Source organism: Zerene cesonia, chromosome 14 (assembly GCF_012273895.1).
Source record: "Zerene cesonia ecotype Mississippi chromosome 14, Zerene_cesonia_1.1, whole genome shotgun sequence".
Taxonomy (NCBI): domain Eukaryota; kingdom Metazoa; phylum Arthropoda; class Insecta; order Lepidoptera; family Pieridae; genus Zerene; species Zerene cesonia.
In genome coordinates, this window is record NC_052115.1 from 6,990,540 (window position 1) to 7,007,435 (window position 16,896).

Consider the following 16,896-nt stretch of genomic DNA (forward strand, 5'->3'; position numbering starts at 1 on the left):
TATTTAGGAATCAATAATGTGTAGAAACATATTGCATGTACTATAATAAAATATAATGTTTATCAGACGATCACTGATCTCGTAATGAAAAAAAAAACATCTGTTCGGATAGAATTGTTTATAATTAAATAGTACCAAATGACTTCAGTATTCGTGATTAAAATTAAGAGTAAAAAAATATATCATCATCAGTATATTAGAATACTACTAGAACAGTTGTGCGAATTTTAGGGTCCTGGCAACTCATTATACCTTACTGGATATGTCAATTGATTGCCCCGGTCCCAAGAGTATAATTCCTGAAAACAAAATAAAAAGTATGTTTCACTAATTTGAAATAAGCGCCACCTTCACAATTATAATTATGAATAAAAATAAAACTCATAGATAGCTACATAGTCAAACAAAAACACAATAGATGGCACTGAAATAAAATATAATGCCATCTATCGGTGACTTTTGGTATTTTTACCTTATGCGTGTGATCGTATCCCAGCTGGGTTGTTTTTCTGAAAGGGTTTGTAAATTGCAATGAAACTTCCACCGGTTTATTTTGATACAAATCTATTGCAACTGTTACTTTACTGTCTCTGTCGGTAGCCGAATCCAGAGCATAGAGCACACCGCAAACTATAAACATTTCGCCAACCTATAATGTAAATAAAATTGTTTTTACAAAATCATTACACCATGTTGATTAATTATTTCTTTATTTAAAAATTTTTAAACACAATTAGAAAGCGAGTTATGTAAGATACGTATAATAATAATATTTTAATTTAGAATACAAGTTGATGGTGAGCCAAAAACATCATAGACTTACTTGTTTATGGTTCAACGAAATGTTCCAGAGGTAATCTATATTTAAATCGTCTTTGTTAGGATCAAAGCTTAGCTGAAAAGGAATATAAATGTTGATAAATACAAGAATGGAAATTAATTGTACTGTCGATAGGTATTGGCCCCGTTTTGCTGCTGTTTGATATCCATTACAATATTGTATATCTATAGAACTGAAGTTATTAGGATCCTATTAATATTATTTTGAAAACACTAGTAATACTCCTAGGGAAAACATATCATAATTAATATTATTAGGTTTTAATGTTACCTGACTCCTGCTGAAGAATTGATTTCAATGATATTAAAACAATCAATAAAATCAGACCTCTTTACAACATTTGTTTATAAATGACATCTGATAGCAATTTCCATTTAATACGTATTATTTTAATTCACATAGACATTAGGGCCATATTCGTTTAAGTTTTTCATATTTTGTTTAAGTTTCAGGGCACTAAAATAATCATATCAGTCAAAAGAAATTAAAGCAATGTTCCATTGACTTCAACATCTGTAAGTTAAAACGTACCTTAGCGACAGCTGTGTTATTGGACCCATCAATGGAGTAAATTGCCCAAAGGCCGTTATCATCAGCGCTGAAGTCAACCTAAAACAAATTCTTTCTTGTAAGGCTATATAAGACATACGTAATTCGTTATTAGTTATTACACAACAAAATATTAATATGCGAATCAAAAAGAAAGAGAAACACACCATAGAATTTACCATCTCTGTGATTTCTTCGTTTTAACAATTACCTGATTATGCTGTGAGGTATACAGCTTGCCGCCCGCGTGGGGCAATTCAACAGTCTTTATCCTGCTCTGTGTTAAATCGTATCTAATGATGTCTCCAGGTTGTCCTGATTCATTGGCTTGATAGAAGAATGACCCGCTGTAAACTATGTGGCCGTTACCCTAAAAATATATCATCAGAGTAAAACCCAAATACATATACCAAAAAGCATTTTTTTTAATGAACCATAATAAATTGAATTTGAAATTAAAAAAACATAACTAGACATTTTTAAATAAGCGGCCACTTGACCACATAACACACAATTGAAATAGCAGGAGAATGGGCCAGAAAAAATTACTTGGGGGCACGATTAAAAACTTCTCTTTCTATGCAGGAACCTTAAATACAATTACTCACAAAGAAAGGCTTTTGCAGCTTATGAAACTCGTCTACATGGTCTTTCTTAAAGCTGGCTTTGGTTCGATACTCCCGCAGTCTCTCTACGTCATTTTCTTGGGTTGTCCATAGTTTTTCCTTCTACAAGTTACAATGTTCTCAGTTATTCACAGTGAGGTAAGTAAATCAAGTGAGCAATATTAAATTATTCTGCGTTACAATTCTACACAACAAAAAAATTAAGTATCTGGTAGGTATCTGAGTAACGATATAAAATTCGAATAAGGGAGAAATAAATAATCTTCCTTAGGTAGTGTTAACATAATGTTAAGGGAAAGCAAGATAGTTGCTAGAGATTAATTGAGAATTACTGAATTTACTTGTGTTTCAGTAGCATTAGAATCTCTCAGCCAGGCACCGAATAGCTCATCTTTGTAACGATGATACACCGGTTTTCCAATTGCGTAAAGCTGACAATCTGTAAAAAGTACAAAAGTAAAGCTGACAATCTGTAAAAAATACAAAAGTAAAATATAAATAAATAAAATAAATAAATAAATAAATAAATAAATTAATTAGTAATAAATTTACGATTGACCACTCTTTTTATATATAAAGCGCACCGTTTCTGCGGTCAGGTACTCCACATTCTAATAAAGAACCATATGACAAGGATTTCATAACAAACAAAAAGAATCAAGGCAATCGGTTGATAACCCATGGATAAAGACAATCAAAAAAGAAACAAGTCGATCTTGGACCCTCATTCGTTCTTAGGAACCTCGGTTGAGTATTAATGCTTCAGATGCGAATGGAAACAAAGTATTAATAATACGTCAGGTTTAACATTTCACTTATAGAGACAAAACTCACATTTCTGCCCGCCATAAGCAGGTAAGCAGCAGGAGTTATTAGTAGTATAATCGTTACGTAAATTGGAAGCTGGTTACTTACTAGTGTTTCTCCTTGGCTTATATCCAGTTGTACCATTCATAGTGGATATGAGAAGCAAGGCTCTGTCGCATCTTGGACAAGAGGGGCACTTTTGAACCTGACACAGTTCCTCGTAAGAAGTTAGTGTTGGGGGTCTGGATCCGTATTCCATGGGCTGCTGCTGTACCTGCATGTGTTGGTTTGGACCGGGATCTAAAAGTTAGGTGTACCTTTTGAGGCGATTTATGTGAGTGTATAGATCATATTGGATAATTGCCTAAAGCCTCTTTACAGACTTGTGTCCCTGCATTGAAAATGAATATCGATTAATGAGGGTGATCATGATGATGATGATGATGATGATGAAAGTAAAGTAATGTGGTATAGTGATGCGTTTGAATGTAATAATACACTTACTCCTTATCATATGATTTAAACAGCAACACAATTTGATCCATTGATCAATCATATCACTACTTTAGTCATCGCTTAAGTAGTGATATCATTGTATGATAATCAACAGCATTTCAGAAGATATGCTTAAAAAAATCTCTTGTGGGAAAATTTTCTAAAAGTTCACACACACACACACACACACACACACCACATTTTTACCATTAATATTTATGTTATTTTTACGTAATCTAGTAACAGCGATGTACTCACACATCAAACGAATATGACCCTTCACAGTCTGGTTATTGAGCTCATTCTTTGCTACACAGCTGTATTGTCTGAGGTCATGTTCTCTAACATTGGGTATCTCGAGCCTCATAATCCATCTCCATGTATCCCCTGTAGTGGACACTTCAGTTTTTAATCTAGATCCTTCTATAGTTACTCCGTCTACCTCCCAGGCGAAAACTGGTTCCGGCCACGCTTGGACCTAGTGAAATACAGTCTTTAGATCCAGAATTAACTAATTTAGTATGGAAATAAAGGAGAAGACAACGTAAACTTTTAAAACTTTTTCCATTAAAACTTATCCTTACCTCGCATTCTATTTTAACACTCTTATTAAACACGTAGACGATGTTGTTTGGAACCCGAATGTATGGACTAACTGTAAAAAAATAATAATAAATATTAACTAAGAGCACATTTATTTGAAGTAATTAGATATTTTTATTAAAGTAACAAAAACAATGCTTATTTAACGTCCTAATTATTTGACTAAGATTGTTTAATCACCGTAGTTCATACTGTCACGCTGTATAAGCAGCATTGATAGAAAAACAAAAGGTATCCCACACATGAATACCTACAGTGCACTTCAACATCGGTTGTCTGGTTGGCGGGTGGCTGCATCCCATTGTTTGCTAAGCAAACATATTGCCCAGTGTGCCACCTTGATACGTGGGGTATGTTTAGGACATGGCCACTTACTGATGCGTCACGCCATGACCCCTGGACAGAAATACTTAAGTTTATATATGAATGCTTACAGTTACAATGCTTCCTGGTTATTTTTTATTTAGAACTGAAAAAGTACATTATAAAGATGAAATAAAAGCATTGTTCAAGTAGCTTGATTATGCTCTTTACACAAACTAAAGTAAAATAAATTATTTTAGATGGTAATTTTTTTAAATGAAGATGGAATGTAGGTAAATGCAGTGCAATTTTCTTATCCTAGGTAACGTAATTGTTAAAAAAACCTGTATAATCGGTGTTCCATCAGCTCTGCGCCATTCTATTGTGGGCTCCGGAAACCCTTTGGGGTTACAATCCATACGCATCGTATCGCCCTCACGAACGATCAGACGGGGGTTATCAACTGTTATGGACAGTCACTATTTAGCATAAATGGCAAAGAAGTCTAGTTTTGACAATTTGAAAGCGATTTAGATTTTTAGTAATAATTTTTGCATAAAAACTCCGTTTATTGTACTGTATATAGGAATAAAAAGTATACACTATTCTACAAACTTACGTGCGAAAGATGGTGGAATAAATAGTTGGTTTTCCTTCGTATAATTGTATATGGACAACCCAGGTATACCTGGTGATCCGTCACGTCCGTCATTACCACGGATCCCTTTAGGACCTTGAGGGCCCCTATCTCCTTTGGGTCCTCGTAGACCAGGAGGTCCTGTTGCCCCTGGTTTACCTTATAACAATAGAAACGAATTAAAATTACTTTTTAGTTTTTTTTCTTGACTGAAAGTAAAGCTTCGGATAATCATTGATATTTTATGTGCCTAAGAAGTTTTATAATCGATTTAAGTTTTTTCGATTTAATGAATTTTAAAATGTTGATATAACTGGAGCTAATGAACAAAGTGTTTTTATTTTTAAAATCTAAAACTAATGGGCAGTTCCATCAAAAGGTAACACTAAAAATTATGAATAATACTTATTAGATAATGTAATATTTAATGGCAAATTAGTTTCAAAGAGAATTGCAATTAATTTTTATTCTCTTGTTAGGCATTTAAAAAGATCACCAAAAACCTGTTACACTGTTGTCAGTCTAGATTGTTCATATTAATAAAATAATATAGAAGTCTAACGGAAAAAAGGAAAATTACCATCTTTGCCATCCCTTCCGTTTTTCCCGGGGCTGCCATCGTGTCCAGGGACACCATTAAGACCATCCTTCCCCGGAGCTCCATCCGCGCCGTTTCTTCCAGATAGTCCATCGAGACCTGGTTCCCCAGGCACACCATCTCTGCCATCTAGACCTGGAGTTCCTGAGAAACCTCGCTCTCCTATTACGGTAAGAACACGTGTTCATTTAGGACTTTTAATAGTGCCTAAGTTAGTGCTTATCTGTTTGTCTACCCATGGACTTTTGAAGCGATTTTTTTTTATTTGATTTATTTCCTTTACCGTTTGGAGTATTGTTGATGTTACACATGCGAAGATAAATAGAAAAAAAAAATTATTTCCTGCACATACATATATATCAAATAGTACCAACACTGATAAAAATACTTAGTACCAATTAATTTTAACGTTCTGTTAATAAACAGTTGAGTTATGATAATTTGAATATGGTGGTATTTTTGTATGAAGTTGTTATTAGAGAAGAGTAGAGTATATGTATATATATAGAGAAAAATAATTCTCTTCTGTAGATAAGACTGTAACAAGAGGTCCGACTTTCTGCTCGTGTAGAAATTATATATTTTTCTGTCTCTGTTAGTATTTAAATTTTTATTACCCTTCAATTCAGATCAATTTAACATCATCAATTTAACATGTTGTTAAACCCCCAAATTACAATTAATTTGACTTCTCCTATGTGCCTTTCATCGTAGGTAGGTTAATTATAATATTCAGAGAAAAGGTTTGAGTTGCTTAATATTTTACTCGAAATAAACTCATTTGTATTATGGAAAATGGGAACAAAAATAGAAAAGGAAATAACCTACACGCGGAAATGATTAGAGAGCGAAGAAGGAACGGAAATTCTTCTGCAACTCAATTGCAGTGTATTTGAAATGCATAATGCATATCCTTACGCTACCTCAGATCTACTAAATAGGTATATTATATAGTTTAAAAAGCTAAATACAAGTCTTAATGATAGTTAACATATACAATATTAACTAAATTTTCTCAGTCGCTATAAACACAGACGTGACGTATCTTGTATAAACTTCTTAATTATTTATTTATTTAAATTGATCTGTTAGTGTAGGCACAATATTAAAATTTTATTTAGTTTCAAAAACTTATTCTTTACTAGCTTTTGCCCCCGGCTTCGCACGCGTTAATTCGGAGTAATTTATTAGTTGTTATTATACATTTAAACCTTTCTCTTAAATCACTATATCTATTTAAAAAAACCACATCAAATAACGTTGCGTAATATTAAAGATTTAAACATATATAAGGACATTGTATTATACTATATAGAGATAGAGATAGAGATAGAGATAGAGATAGTGATAGTGATAGTGATAGTTACTTGTTTGCGTATCGAAACAAACAACTTATAACAAATCATACACACCTTTCGGCCCCGGTGGCCCTACTGGGCCTCTAGCACCATTTAGTCCCGGTAGGCCGGGAAGGCCTGAGTCCCCTCTATCTCCTTTCGGCCCAGGTTCACCAGTTGGCCCCTTTGGCCCCTGCACACCCGGGGGACAGTAGTCTTGTGTTGCCTTGCAAAAGCCCTGTACGACGTTGTACTGAAATGTATAGTGATTTAATTAGGTTTAATACCTACTGTATTTAAAAAGTAATATCAGTGATGGCTCAGTGGTGAGGACTTCGGACTTTAAAATCGATAAGCCGGTTCGAGACAAGGTGAGCGTGAAGGAAATAAACTGTTTTTTTAATTTATCTGCACATGTGGATAACATCACCACAGCTCGCTATTCCAATAGTGCCTCGTGATCGAATTTTTGTTTATAAAACATTTCACAGCAATAAGACTAAAAATAAATATTGTTCATAAGTTCATTATTTTAAAATTATGTAAAAATGTACATGCCACTCGGGTACATTAAACTTACAGGAACTCTGGAATAGCTAGTGAGCCACACCCAGGTGTCACCTCCAGGTGCTGGTCCTTTTGCGCCAGTCTTTTTCATCTCTGCAGCATCTTTCTCTTCGAGCTCCGCTCTCATTTTTGGGTTGAAAAATTCCACATGTGGTGCTACCGTATTATCATCTTGGATTGGAGATGGTTTCTGGAATTTTTATGATTTAATAACGTTAAAACTCTTGTTTACAATTAATGTTAACTTGCCGTAATGATAATCCCATAGTAAGATGCTTACTAATACAATCTAATATGACACTTACCAGCTTAGCATCTCGTTTTATTCTATGCCTTCCACTATTTTCACTACAGTACGTCCTAATTTTCTCCTCCAATTCATTGTGTATCGCTAATTTTATTAAATTCCTAGCTTCTAACTCTACTTCTATACTATGTCTTCTATCATTGTGTTCTATATAACTGTACGTGTGTATAAGCAATGATAAAACACCACACACACAAGCAAACAACGAGAGTTTTCTACAACACGGCGGAACTTCGTCTGTTAACTTCTTTTTACAGTCCACTAGCGTCATTTTTCATTGTCTCAGTCTTTCACTGTATTTAAACTTTCAATCAACGTTAATATCACTATAATTGTATTTGAATATTTTTTAATTTATGCTGTACCAATGTCAATTATAAAAACGTTAAACAATTGCGTCTTCATGTAAGAATGGTTTGGAACTGAGTTATCTGTAATCCGGATGAATATATTATATATAGGTCTTCCGGCAAGATACGAGTGGCACAATAAGCTGATAACCAATTGTGTCCTAGCCGTTTAACTGATGGAGAGATCCAATCGGACGTTCGACAGACGTGCGTAAGGGACCAATTTGTGTACTTTAGATGAAAAATAGTTTGTTAATTTAAACCGAAGCATACGAAATTTTGCTTTGCTCTGAAAGTGTTTTATTAATAAATTGATAAAAATTGTAAGTATTATAATTGAGGATAAAGTTATTGAATTCAAGATACATAATTTTTTGACATGCTTTTATTGTTAGCTTCACATGTTAATTTGTTGTTTTATGTATCCGACTCTCTTAAACTCGATTTTAACATATTTTTAATTCAAACTTTTATCAAGGCTCGGTGTCGTCAACAATAATTTCATAAGTTCATCTAATCCCGATTGTGATCGCTAGGATTAAATAATTTTTTAATGTATAGGTACTCTATGTAAGAGCACGTGTTACGATTAAGCTGACTCTATAATTGTAGCGTGTTGATTAAATGTATTTGTTGTTTAATGACATTTCTTTATGTTCTTTCAAATGAGATAACACAATAAACTTCCAAGCTGTGAGAGTTCTGAGTCTTAAAAGTCTGATATGTCTGAAATTAATGGTGTTGTAGAAAACAAAAAAAGGGAGTTGATTAAACGCGTTTTTCCCGCCAAATTTCCGAACTATAAGATCTATAAGAATCCCGCGACTAGCTGATTATATAGATGTCTCATTGTTGAATAGTTTCATAACTAATTGATTTTTATTATTGAATTGATAAGCCGTAAACAGTTTTCTCGCAATTATCCCGATGCTATATAATTCCAAGATAAAAAGTAACCTATAACTTGTGGACTTGCATTGTCCTAGGTATTCTATTTGCATCTACGCTCTGAACACTACAGAAAACAAAACAAAGTATGATAAGGTTTTCCCGCTAAAATCAAAATGCCGAGTAAAATAGCCTAGATAGCCTAGATAAATAGTAATATTATTCACTTCCCAACTCCCATTATCTATCATTATTATAGGATATATAGGATCAGTCATTATCGGCTAAAGTTTTTTCGGTAAAAACAGAGATAGACTAAAGTTTCTTTTGTGTGAAATCTAAAAAATTGAGGAGTCAATCAGAGAAAAATATACTTAATAGTCGTCCTGCACTTTTGAAGTAAAATGCATTTTTTTTAAAGAACAAAAAAGAAATAATATACGAAGAAAGGAAATACAACTTAAAAATTAATTAATTTATAATTAAAACCAATGTTGTTTACATCATCTGTATAATCCTATATACCATTTCGACTGTAATTTTTTACATAAACTATCTGTTTGTAAAGAACCAATTATTATGAGCTTACAGCACATTTTATATACATATACCATCTTTCCCCATATTGACCAACAAGAAACATTACGTATCAATAATGAATTCACTCGTATCACCCAGTAGCTTCAACTTCATTCCTTCTTCACCGCGCATGCGCCAAGAATTGTGTCAGGGACAGAACATGGCACGGCATCCAAGGTCATTCGTGTTTAGCTGTCACTAGCAAAAGACGGCTGGTGGAAGAAGGAATCCGTGGTTGTTTGATACTATGAATTTTACTCCACCGTTCGCAAGATCTCCAGGTATGGCTTTCTTTGAGTTTTAGACCAGAATTTGCGCTTGCCCCAAAGATGTTACATAAACTGTTTTGGAGTGAGTTTGGTCTTGTTTATCAAGTGGGTTCTTGTGGTTGAAATTTGTTAGCATTATGATTCTTTATGAGGTTATGTTCTGTTGATGAATAGTTCGATAAGAGATTCATTCAATTAAAAACCAATGTATTGTGAAGGGCCGTGATGTTTAATAAAAACATAAACATTCTTCGTTTGAAAATTGTGCACAACTTTTTGGAATAATTATGGTTAATATATGTATTTGATTTATAGAAACGCAAACAAAGATATTGTTTTAATTTTTTATATTATACAAAACAAATGGGCATCACGGGTTAGATTCTCGTAGAATAAGATATATATATATAAATTAAGTATAATAAGAATATAAGGCAATTCGATTCGTAATTATTTATTGTTATTTTTCATTCATTTCAATTGCTTGTGTATTAAAAGTAATGAAAGTAGCTCGACATAATTTACATTTTTCATGCTGTGTATTCGACGTCATTGTTCATCTCTAAAAATATATTGGAGCACATATTTTAAGATGTTCTGTCCTTTAGTAGGTCTGTGACAGCTAGATTTGAAATAAATGTATGTACGTACATGAAATTCAAAATAAGATTTATTTTATGCAATTTCGTTTAAATCTTGAATTAATTTCTTAACTTTTGCATCATTTAAACTTAATGCTACTATTTAAAACATGTACCCAGGGGTGGAGTTATTGTAGAAAATTATTCTTGGTATTATGTAAAAATTCCTTACAAAAATCTATTTATTTTAAGTATTTGTTAGGCTTCAAACTCTAAAGATTCTATATATAGATGAATAAAACCATGGCTATAGTGGCTCTTTCACGCGATAAGTTAATTAAAAAGTTTGTGGCTTCGCTTGGGTCGCTATTAAGACTTATGATATGAGGAATATGATCACGCACTATTTTATGTTTTATCGATTCATTATTAGAGTAGAAACAAAAGGAAGCAATCATTTTGTATGGATAATAATTTTAAATTAAAAGAGATATATCATAGATGGTCATTAAAAATATTTGTGTATACTTTTACATGATAGTATGGGCTATGTATTTATTTATGTTTTACAAGAATGGGCGAGGAAAGCGACAAGTTTAATACAAAAATAATTAATTTCCAGCATGCAGTATAGAACCGTTAGATGACTACGAAGCTCCAAGAGCTCCACTACTCCGCCAAGTCTCCCTTGACGAGGAACGGCAGGATGACTGCCAAGGCCATTGGAGAGGCCCTTACCTGGAAGGAGAGGAAGAGGAGAAGGGAGTGAGGCTGTTCAGAGCAATGCTTCTGCAGCATTTGAGGCTAGAGGACATTCGACCTCCGCCGTGTTTGTTGGTGCCAGCGAATCCTGATCAAAGGTAAATTTATGCAATTGTTTTAGGGTTCCATACACAAAGGGTAAGACGGGACGGGATTCTACTAAGATAAGGTCAATGCCGCCGTGTCCATGATAACTGCTCGTTGATTAGAGATATATTCATGATTAGCAGGCTTTATTCGATAAGGATTTAATAAAATAAGTATATTTATTTATTTACTAAAACTGTATATCGTCAGAAATCAAAAGGGGGTTGTGTTCATTATGAACTTGATACCACACAATTGCCAGATATCAAAAGATAGTAAGTTGATCGTAATTAGAATGTGCTGCGATTTGTACAAGTGCCAAATTGATGTAGGCAGTTGATAATAAATCACAGCCAGTCACAATTAACAGGGTGAGTGTTGTTGGGTCGAATATTGAATAAACAACGTACAAATACTAAACACCTTAAAAGGACATGTAAGACTGGTTTGATGCAAAGGAGCAAACAAAATACGTGTTCGTATTTTCCTAGAAAAAAACATTCATTTGATAAACCATTTTTATGGTGAGTTGCTAATTTAAAATTGTTATACATGAAATCTCTAGACATAAGCTGAATGATACAGTTTGTTTATTTCAACACGCTGGGCTCAGGGACTGTTCGGTCTAATTGGAAAATTATTTTTGTTTTGGATAGATTATTTAGGAAGAAAATATAACATCATGTGAGAAGTCGGTGAAATTGCGGGACTCAGTCAAGAACAGCGTAACCAACAATTTGTAATGAGAATCGTAATATCTGTCAATCGAACATACAGCGTTATTTTTGATTTTAGTGTTTCTTGCATAACACCTTTTTAATATACCTCTTTATGAACCAAAGTAACAAAAGGAAAATAAATTATTGTGCGAAAACGGTTTTGTATTATGCTAAAGCAAATCGTTCCCTGTTACCAAAAAATTCGTCTTATCAGATCGAATTTGGAGTAACTTTTAAAGAGGACATTCTGATTATTCTCATACTCTTTTTCCGATTTTTAATGTGCAACACACACAATTTCGCATTTATAACGTTATGTATTTTATGATATGATATGATACTTCTAACTCATAAGTATTAGATAGATTTAACAAATGTGTTTTTGGTTCTAGGCCATGGTATTCATGCGATGATCTTCATTGTTTTATCAGGTGATGTGAAAAGTGTGGAAACAGTCATTATGCTACTTGTAGTGTCGTCTTTTAACTGTTTGTGTACATGTAAGCTTGTAACGTAGGCCAATGTTTGTGCTAGCGATTTGTGTGTGTGTGGTGTTAGATTATATCAGGTCTAATTAGATCGGCAATCCACTCTTGCGATTGATTGCGAGGATTGGTACTACCTACATCAATTGTATCGTAGGAATTAATGTTTTGCTTTTTTACTGAAAGCCAAAGGTCGGTACTAATTAATTATTTTATTGTCAAGCCATATCAAGTTCAACTAATAAATGCACTTTATTCCTACTTAAGAAAATTTTTGCATATTAAATTATACTCATTTCAAATAAACAGCGCCAAAAATATCATCAAGAGAAAGTTAATTATTATATTATTCCGTAATAATAACAGAACAAACAGCTCTTCTGAACCATTATTATGTATACACATTCCCTAGGTATTAATATGAAAAATTGACATGGAATTAGAAAAGAGCAAATAAAGAGTTTCTTACTGGCTCTTCTCTATATCTGCTTTCCGGACTGGTGGTAATGAAACTGTGTTATGTCGATTCAAAAGTGCTTTATAAAAAAGGCTAATTGAATAGATGTTTGAGTTTAATAATATTAATATTTATCAGAGGCTGGTGGATGTATTGGCGAGATTGGCGCGCGTTAGAAAAGGCGGCAAAGCGGTTTAGAGAAACCAAAGCTTGGGCCAGGCTGGCAGCCCGAGCTGAACATATACCCTTGCTCAGTCTGGATGAGGTCGCCTTTGAAGATATTATGCAAGAATTGTGTCATGTATGTGTCGCATAATTTTAAATACTTACTCGTTTTTTATACCCTTCTTAACTTCCTGCTACTTCCAAAAACGGTGTTTTAAAAAACTGTGATCTTGCACTGAGTGGCAGGCCTAATCGTGACATAATGTATTTATATTTTTTTCCATTTTTACTGTATCCCTTTTATTATTAATATGTACTATGTGTTATAAATAAATATTCTTTCTCTCTAATAAAAACGCTGAACAATCCGCACTCCAGGCGTGCGTACACCTCGAGCAGAGGGCTCTAGTGGTGCTCGCCTTCCTCTGCGAGGTGTGCGCGCGCGCCGTGCGCGTGGGCGGCTGGTGCCGTGCAGCGGACTGGGCGGCGCGGCACGTGGCGCAGTGCGCGACGCCCTGGGCGATACGGCATGGCGGATGGGTGTGTTGTTATTAAAGAAAAATACTTTTTTTTATATAAACAATTTTTGTGGTTAAATAAACAACACGCTTTAATTATAGAATAAACATTATAGGACACCATCTGCGCTGTCTTCTTTTAGTTAAATTTGATTTTTTCGTATTTTATGTTGGCAATACAATAGAACGAAATAATATAAAATATGATGTGTTCTAGAGGTTTGTTCTCTAGATCTAATTCATTTACATAACTTATTACAGAGTAACGTGGTAGAAAAAGCCAGCGGTACTCGAAGGGATGACACCCTCCTCGCCGGTGCCGCCATAGCTGCCCTTCTAGCCTTCCTACTCTTTTGCAGAACACGACTCCGCGTCACATTATATTGAAGACAGATAGTTTTCCAGTAGGTTTTTTATCTATTGTCGTAGATGAATGGTTTTTGATATGTCGCCCATTACTGGCTAAACCAGCATTTAAAAGACTAGACTTTTTAAAAAAGGGCGCATTTTAACTAACGCCCTGAATGATTCTAAATACTGCGATATAATAAAGAGGCTGAAATGGTTAATAAACGGTTGATTATGATGCAGATGAATTGAGATAATTTCAGAGTGTAAAGCGAAAAACAGAATATTATGGCACGGAATATACAATGAGTTTGTGCAGAATGTGTGAGGTGTATTTGAAAGACTTCATCATGTACCTTATGGGTACCGGATAACAGGTGAAATATGTTTTAAATTAAAAGGGATTACTGCATTCGATTCTTCTTATAATTGTGTTATAAAGTCATCTGCTTCGTTCCCCAATTACACCTACAAAAACTTATTAGTCGATACGCGCTCCGCCCCATGTGGAGCACTGTCATACACCGTCATAAAGAAACCATCCGCTCTGTCCACATGTTCCATATTTATGTCCATAACTTTCGGTTAATTTTCCTCAACATCATTTCATGATCAATCTTCATTTATATGAAATGATGATTTTTTGGGAAATTTTGAAAGAATAGAAAAAATTTGATCACGAGGCTGGATTCGAATCCGCGTATTTTTGCCAAACTAGCAACGCCTAGCCTCTCGGTAATCAAATTTATTCTACTCTTTCGGTAATTGATGCTGACGATTTTTTTCACATATATAATCTCCGAGCATTTAATTCTCGACTTTTAAGAGTATTTCACCAGCATCCCTGTGTTTGGGCTTATTTCTAATGTAGGTATTCGCTGATATTGTTGATTTCTTTCTACGTTATGTAAATATTTGTATCGTGCTATTTTTATTTATGTACTTAAGTAATGCATTGACTTATCTGTAATTGACTACAGCTTTATCATGTGAAAATATTTTATACATGTATAGAATAAGTGTAAATATAGTGAAGGGTTGTAGATTAATATTCTATTAATATCGGAAGCACTGAATTACAAATCTACGTATTTTTTTTTATTTGCATGTTATTAAAAATCCTCCTGAAATAATTGATCAAAATAAGTGAAAAATGACGTCATGGCCTGGTCTAATTAACCTCAAAAAATAGATGTACCATTACCCGTTTCACAACCACTTGAATATATACTGATGAATTTGGATACCTACGACTCTAATGAAATATTGTAATCCCCAATGATCCTGTGTATAATTTTTTTATTCAAAGTTAAATGTAAAAATGTTTTATTTAAAGTCAACCGCAATAATGTTTTTTGGTCAAAAGATTAGTTTTACCATAGAATGATTTTCAATTAAAACATCAACTATTTTTCTTCCTATTATCTATATCATTTCTATTTTATTTTTTATATAAGATCATATATAGTTTTGTCTCTAAGATTTTTCAACATCAATGGGGAATTTTTAGGATTTCATATGTCAGTGGAATTTTATATGTCAGTCAGTGCCTCTAAATTTTCAACTTGACATGAATTAATGCAAATATCTATGTGGACCAGGCTAATCCTACAAAAATCGTTGGGAATAATTGTGCATATTAAATATATATGAACAATTCTATTATTTAGATTTTTATTTATCAGCTAAACTCTTCAGCTTTATATACTAATATTATAAAGCTGAAGAGTTTGTTTGCTTGTTTGTTTGTTTGAACGCACTAATCTCAGGAACAACTGTTTCCATTTGAAAAATTCTTTCAGTAATAGGTAGCCCATTTATTGAGGAAGGCTATATATGTACCAGGGGCGAAACCAGGGCGGACGGCTAGTTTCATATAAAACAACGTGTGATAATGAAAAATGTAAAACAAGAAGAACCATTTTGTACGTAAAAATGTGTGGAAATAAGTGTCTTAGGAAGTCTTTATTGTGGTAGATTAGGAGGAAAAATTATATATTCTATTATAGGAAAAAAAAGAAAAAACAAATATTTGCAATATGCACATTTATATATTTTGTACAAAATACTGTCTTGATAATTTCCTAAACGTGCATGTTGCAACTAGTTTGCTTTTAACCATTTCTTTAATATCAAAAATATATATATACTTATAAAACCTATCGGTACACTTTAATAAAATATAAAAGTATTTATAAGTTATTTTCGGCGGCATATGGAGAAAATTTTATTAGTAAACGCAGATAGATAAAACAAAAATATTAAATTTACGAGATTAAGATCAGTTTGAAGTCGGCGATCAAAATTATTTTACTTATGAATAACAACACAATGTTTCTGCATTCAATAACCTTTAAATACAAAATTTATATGCATCTATTGAATTGTATATACTAATACTATACTTTTATATGATAACTAACTATAAATTAATTCAAATAATATTACATAAAAAAAATTCGTAGATTATGGGCAATCGTAAAATATTTTGGAGAGCAACGTTTAGCGTATTTGTAATTTGTACTTTAAATTGTTACAGAATTCTTCTACGGTTATAACCCTAGTGTTTGTATCAAAAAATTTTATTGCCTAGAGAGATTTGTGCATTTTATTTATTTATTGACTTATTACTCCAAGAGTCCATTTTAAGTAGCGATATTTAAACACGCAACCTAATTGTTTATTTCAGACATTACGTACCTATGATATATTAAAATATTTTGTGTAGATCAGTGTGTTTCATTGTAATTCCTGCTATATGTCGTATTCCTGATACATGTATGTATGTATGTATTCCTGCTATATCAGTGTGTTTTATATATATTCCTGCGGATACGATGTTGAAATGTATGTAAAGAAGGATGCAGTAGTACAGAGTCAATATATTTTTTAGTCGTTGATATTAAAAAAAAATAAATACATCCTCACATCGGTACTTTCACTAACTTCAGTTTTTATACTAAACGCATACAAATTATATACAAATTCGTGAAAATCATTATCATTTGGTTCGGCGTT

At 33.2% G+C, this 16,896-nt stretch overlaps 2 protein-coding genes across 4 annotated transcripts; one reads left to right on the forward strand and one right to left on the reverse strand.

The window, feature by feature from the left end:
* Positions 1-103: 103 nt before the first annotated feature.
* On the reverse strand, positions 104-8,088 carry LOC119831754. Its single transcript, XM_038355240.1, has 17 exons — positions 7,669-8,088; positions 7,377-7,553; positions 6,872-7,049; positions 5,442-5,621; positions 4,844-5,020; positions 4,569-4,687; positions 4,176-4,317; positions 3,903-3,973; positions 3,577-3,796; positions 2,932-3,123; positions 2,358-2,455; positions 1,999-2,118; positions 1,602-1,760; positions 1,373-1,450; positions 824-895; positions 473-649; positions 104-299 (listed from the first exon to the last, which is right to left on the reverse strand). The coding sequence occupies exons 1-17, from the start codon at positions 7,939-7,941 to the stop codon at positions 228-230; spliced, it is 2,505 nt and encodes an 834-aa protein (XP_038211168.1). The 5' UTR covers positions 7,942-8,088; the 3' UTR covers positions 104-227.
* Positions 8,089-8,209: 121 nt separating this feature from the next.
* On the forward strand, positions 8,210-14,608 carry LOC119831839. 3 transcript variants are annotated; one of them, XM_038355382.1, is made up of 7 exons: positions 8,210-8,343; positions 9,587-9,768; positions 10,960-11,197; positions 12,298-12,336; positions 12,986-13,148; positions 13,391-13,552; positions 13,792-14,608. In XM_038355382.1, the coding sequence occupies exons 2-7, from the start codon at positions 9,735-9,737 to the stop codon at positions 13,915-13,917; spliced, it is 762 nt and encodes a 253-aa protein (XP_038211310.1). In that variant the 5' UTR covers positions 8,210-8,343; positions 9,587-9,734; the 3' UTR covers positions 13,918-14,608. The 3 variants fall into 3 exon arrangements, with proteins under 3 accessions (XP_038211310.1, XP_038211313.1, XP_038211311.1); XM_038355383.1 differs by having other exon boundaries at positions 8,230-8,343; positions 9,590-9,768; XM_038355385.1 differs by lacking the exon at positions 12,298-12,336.
* The last annotated feature ends 2,288 nt before the right edge of the window (positions 14,609-16,896 follow it).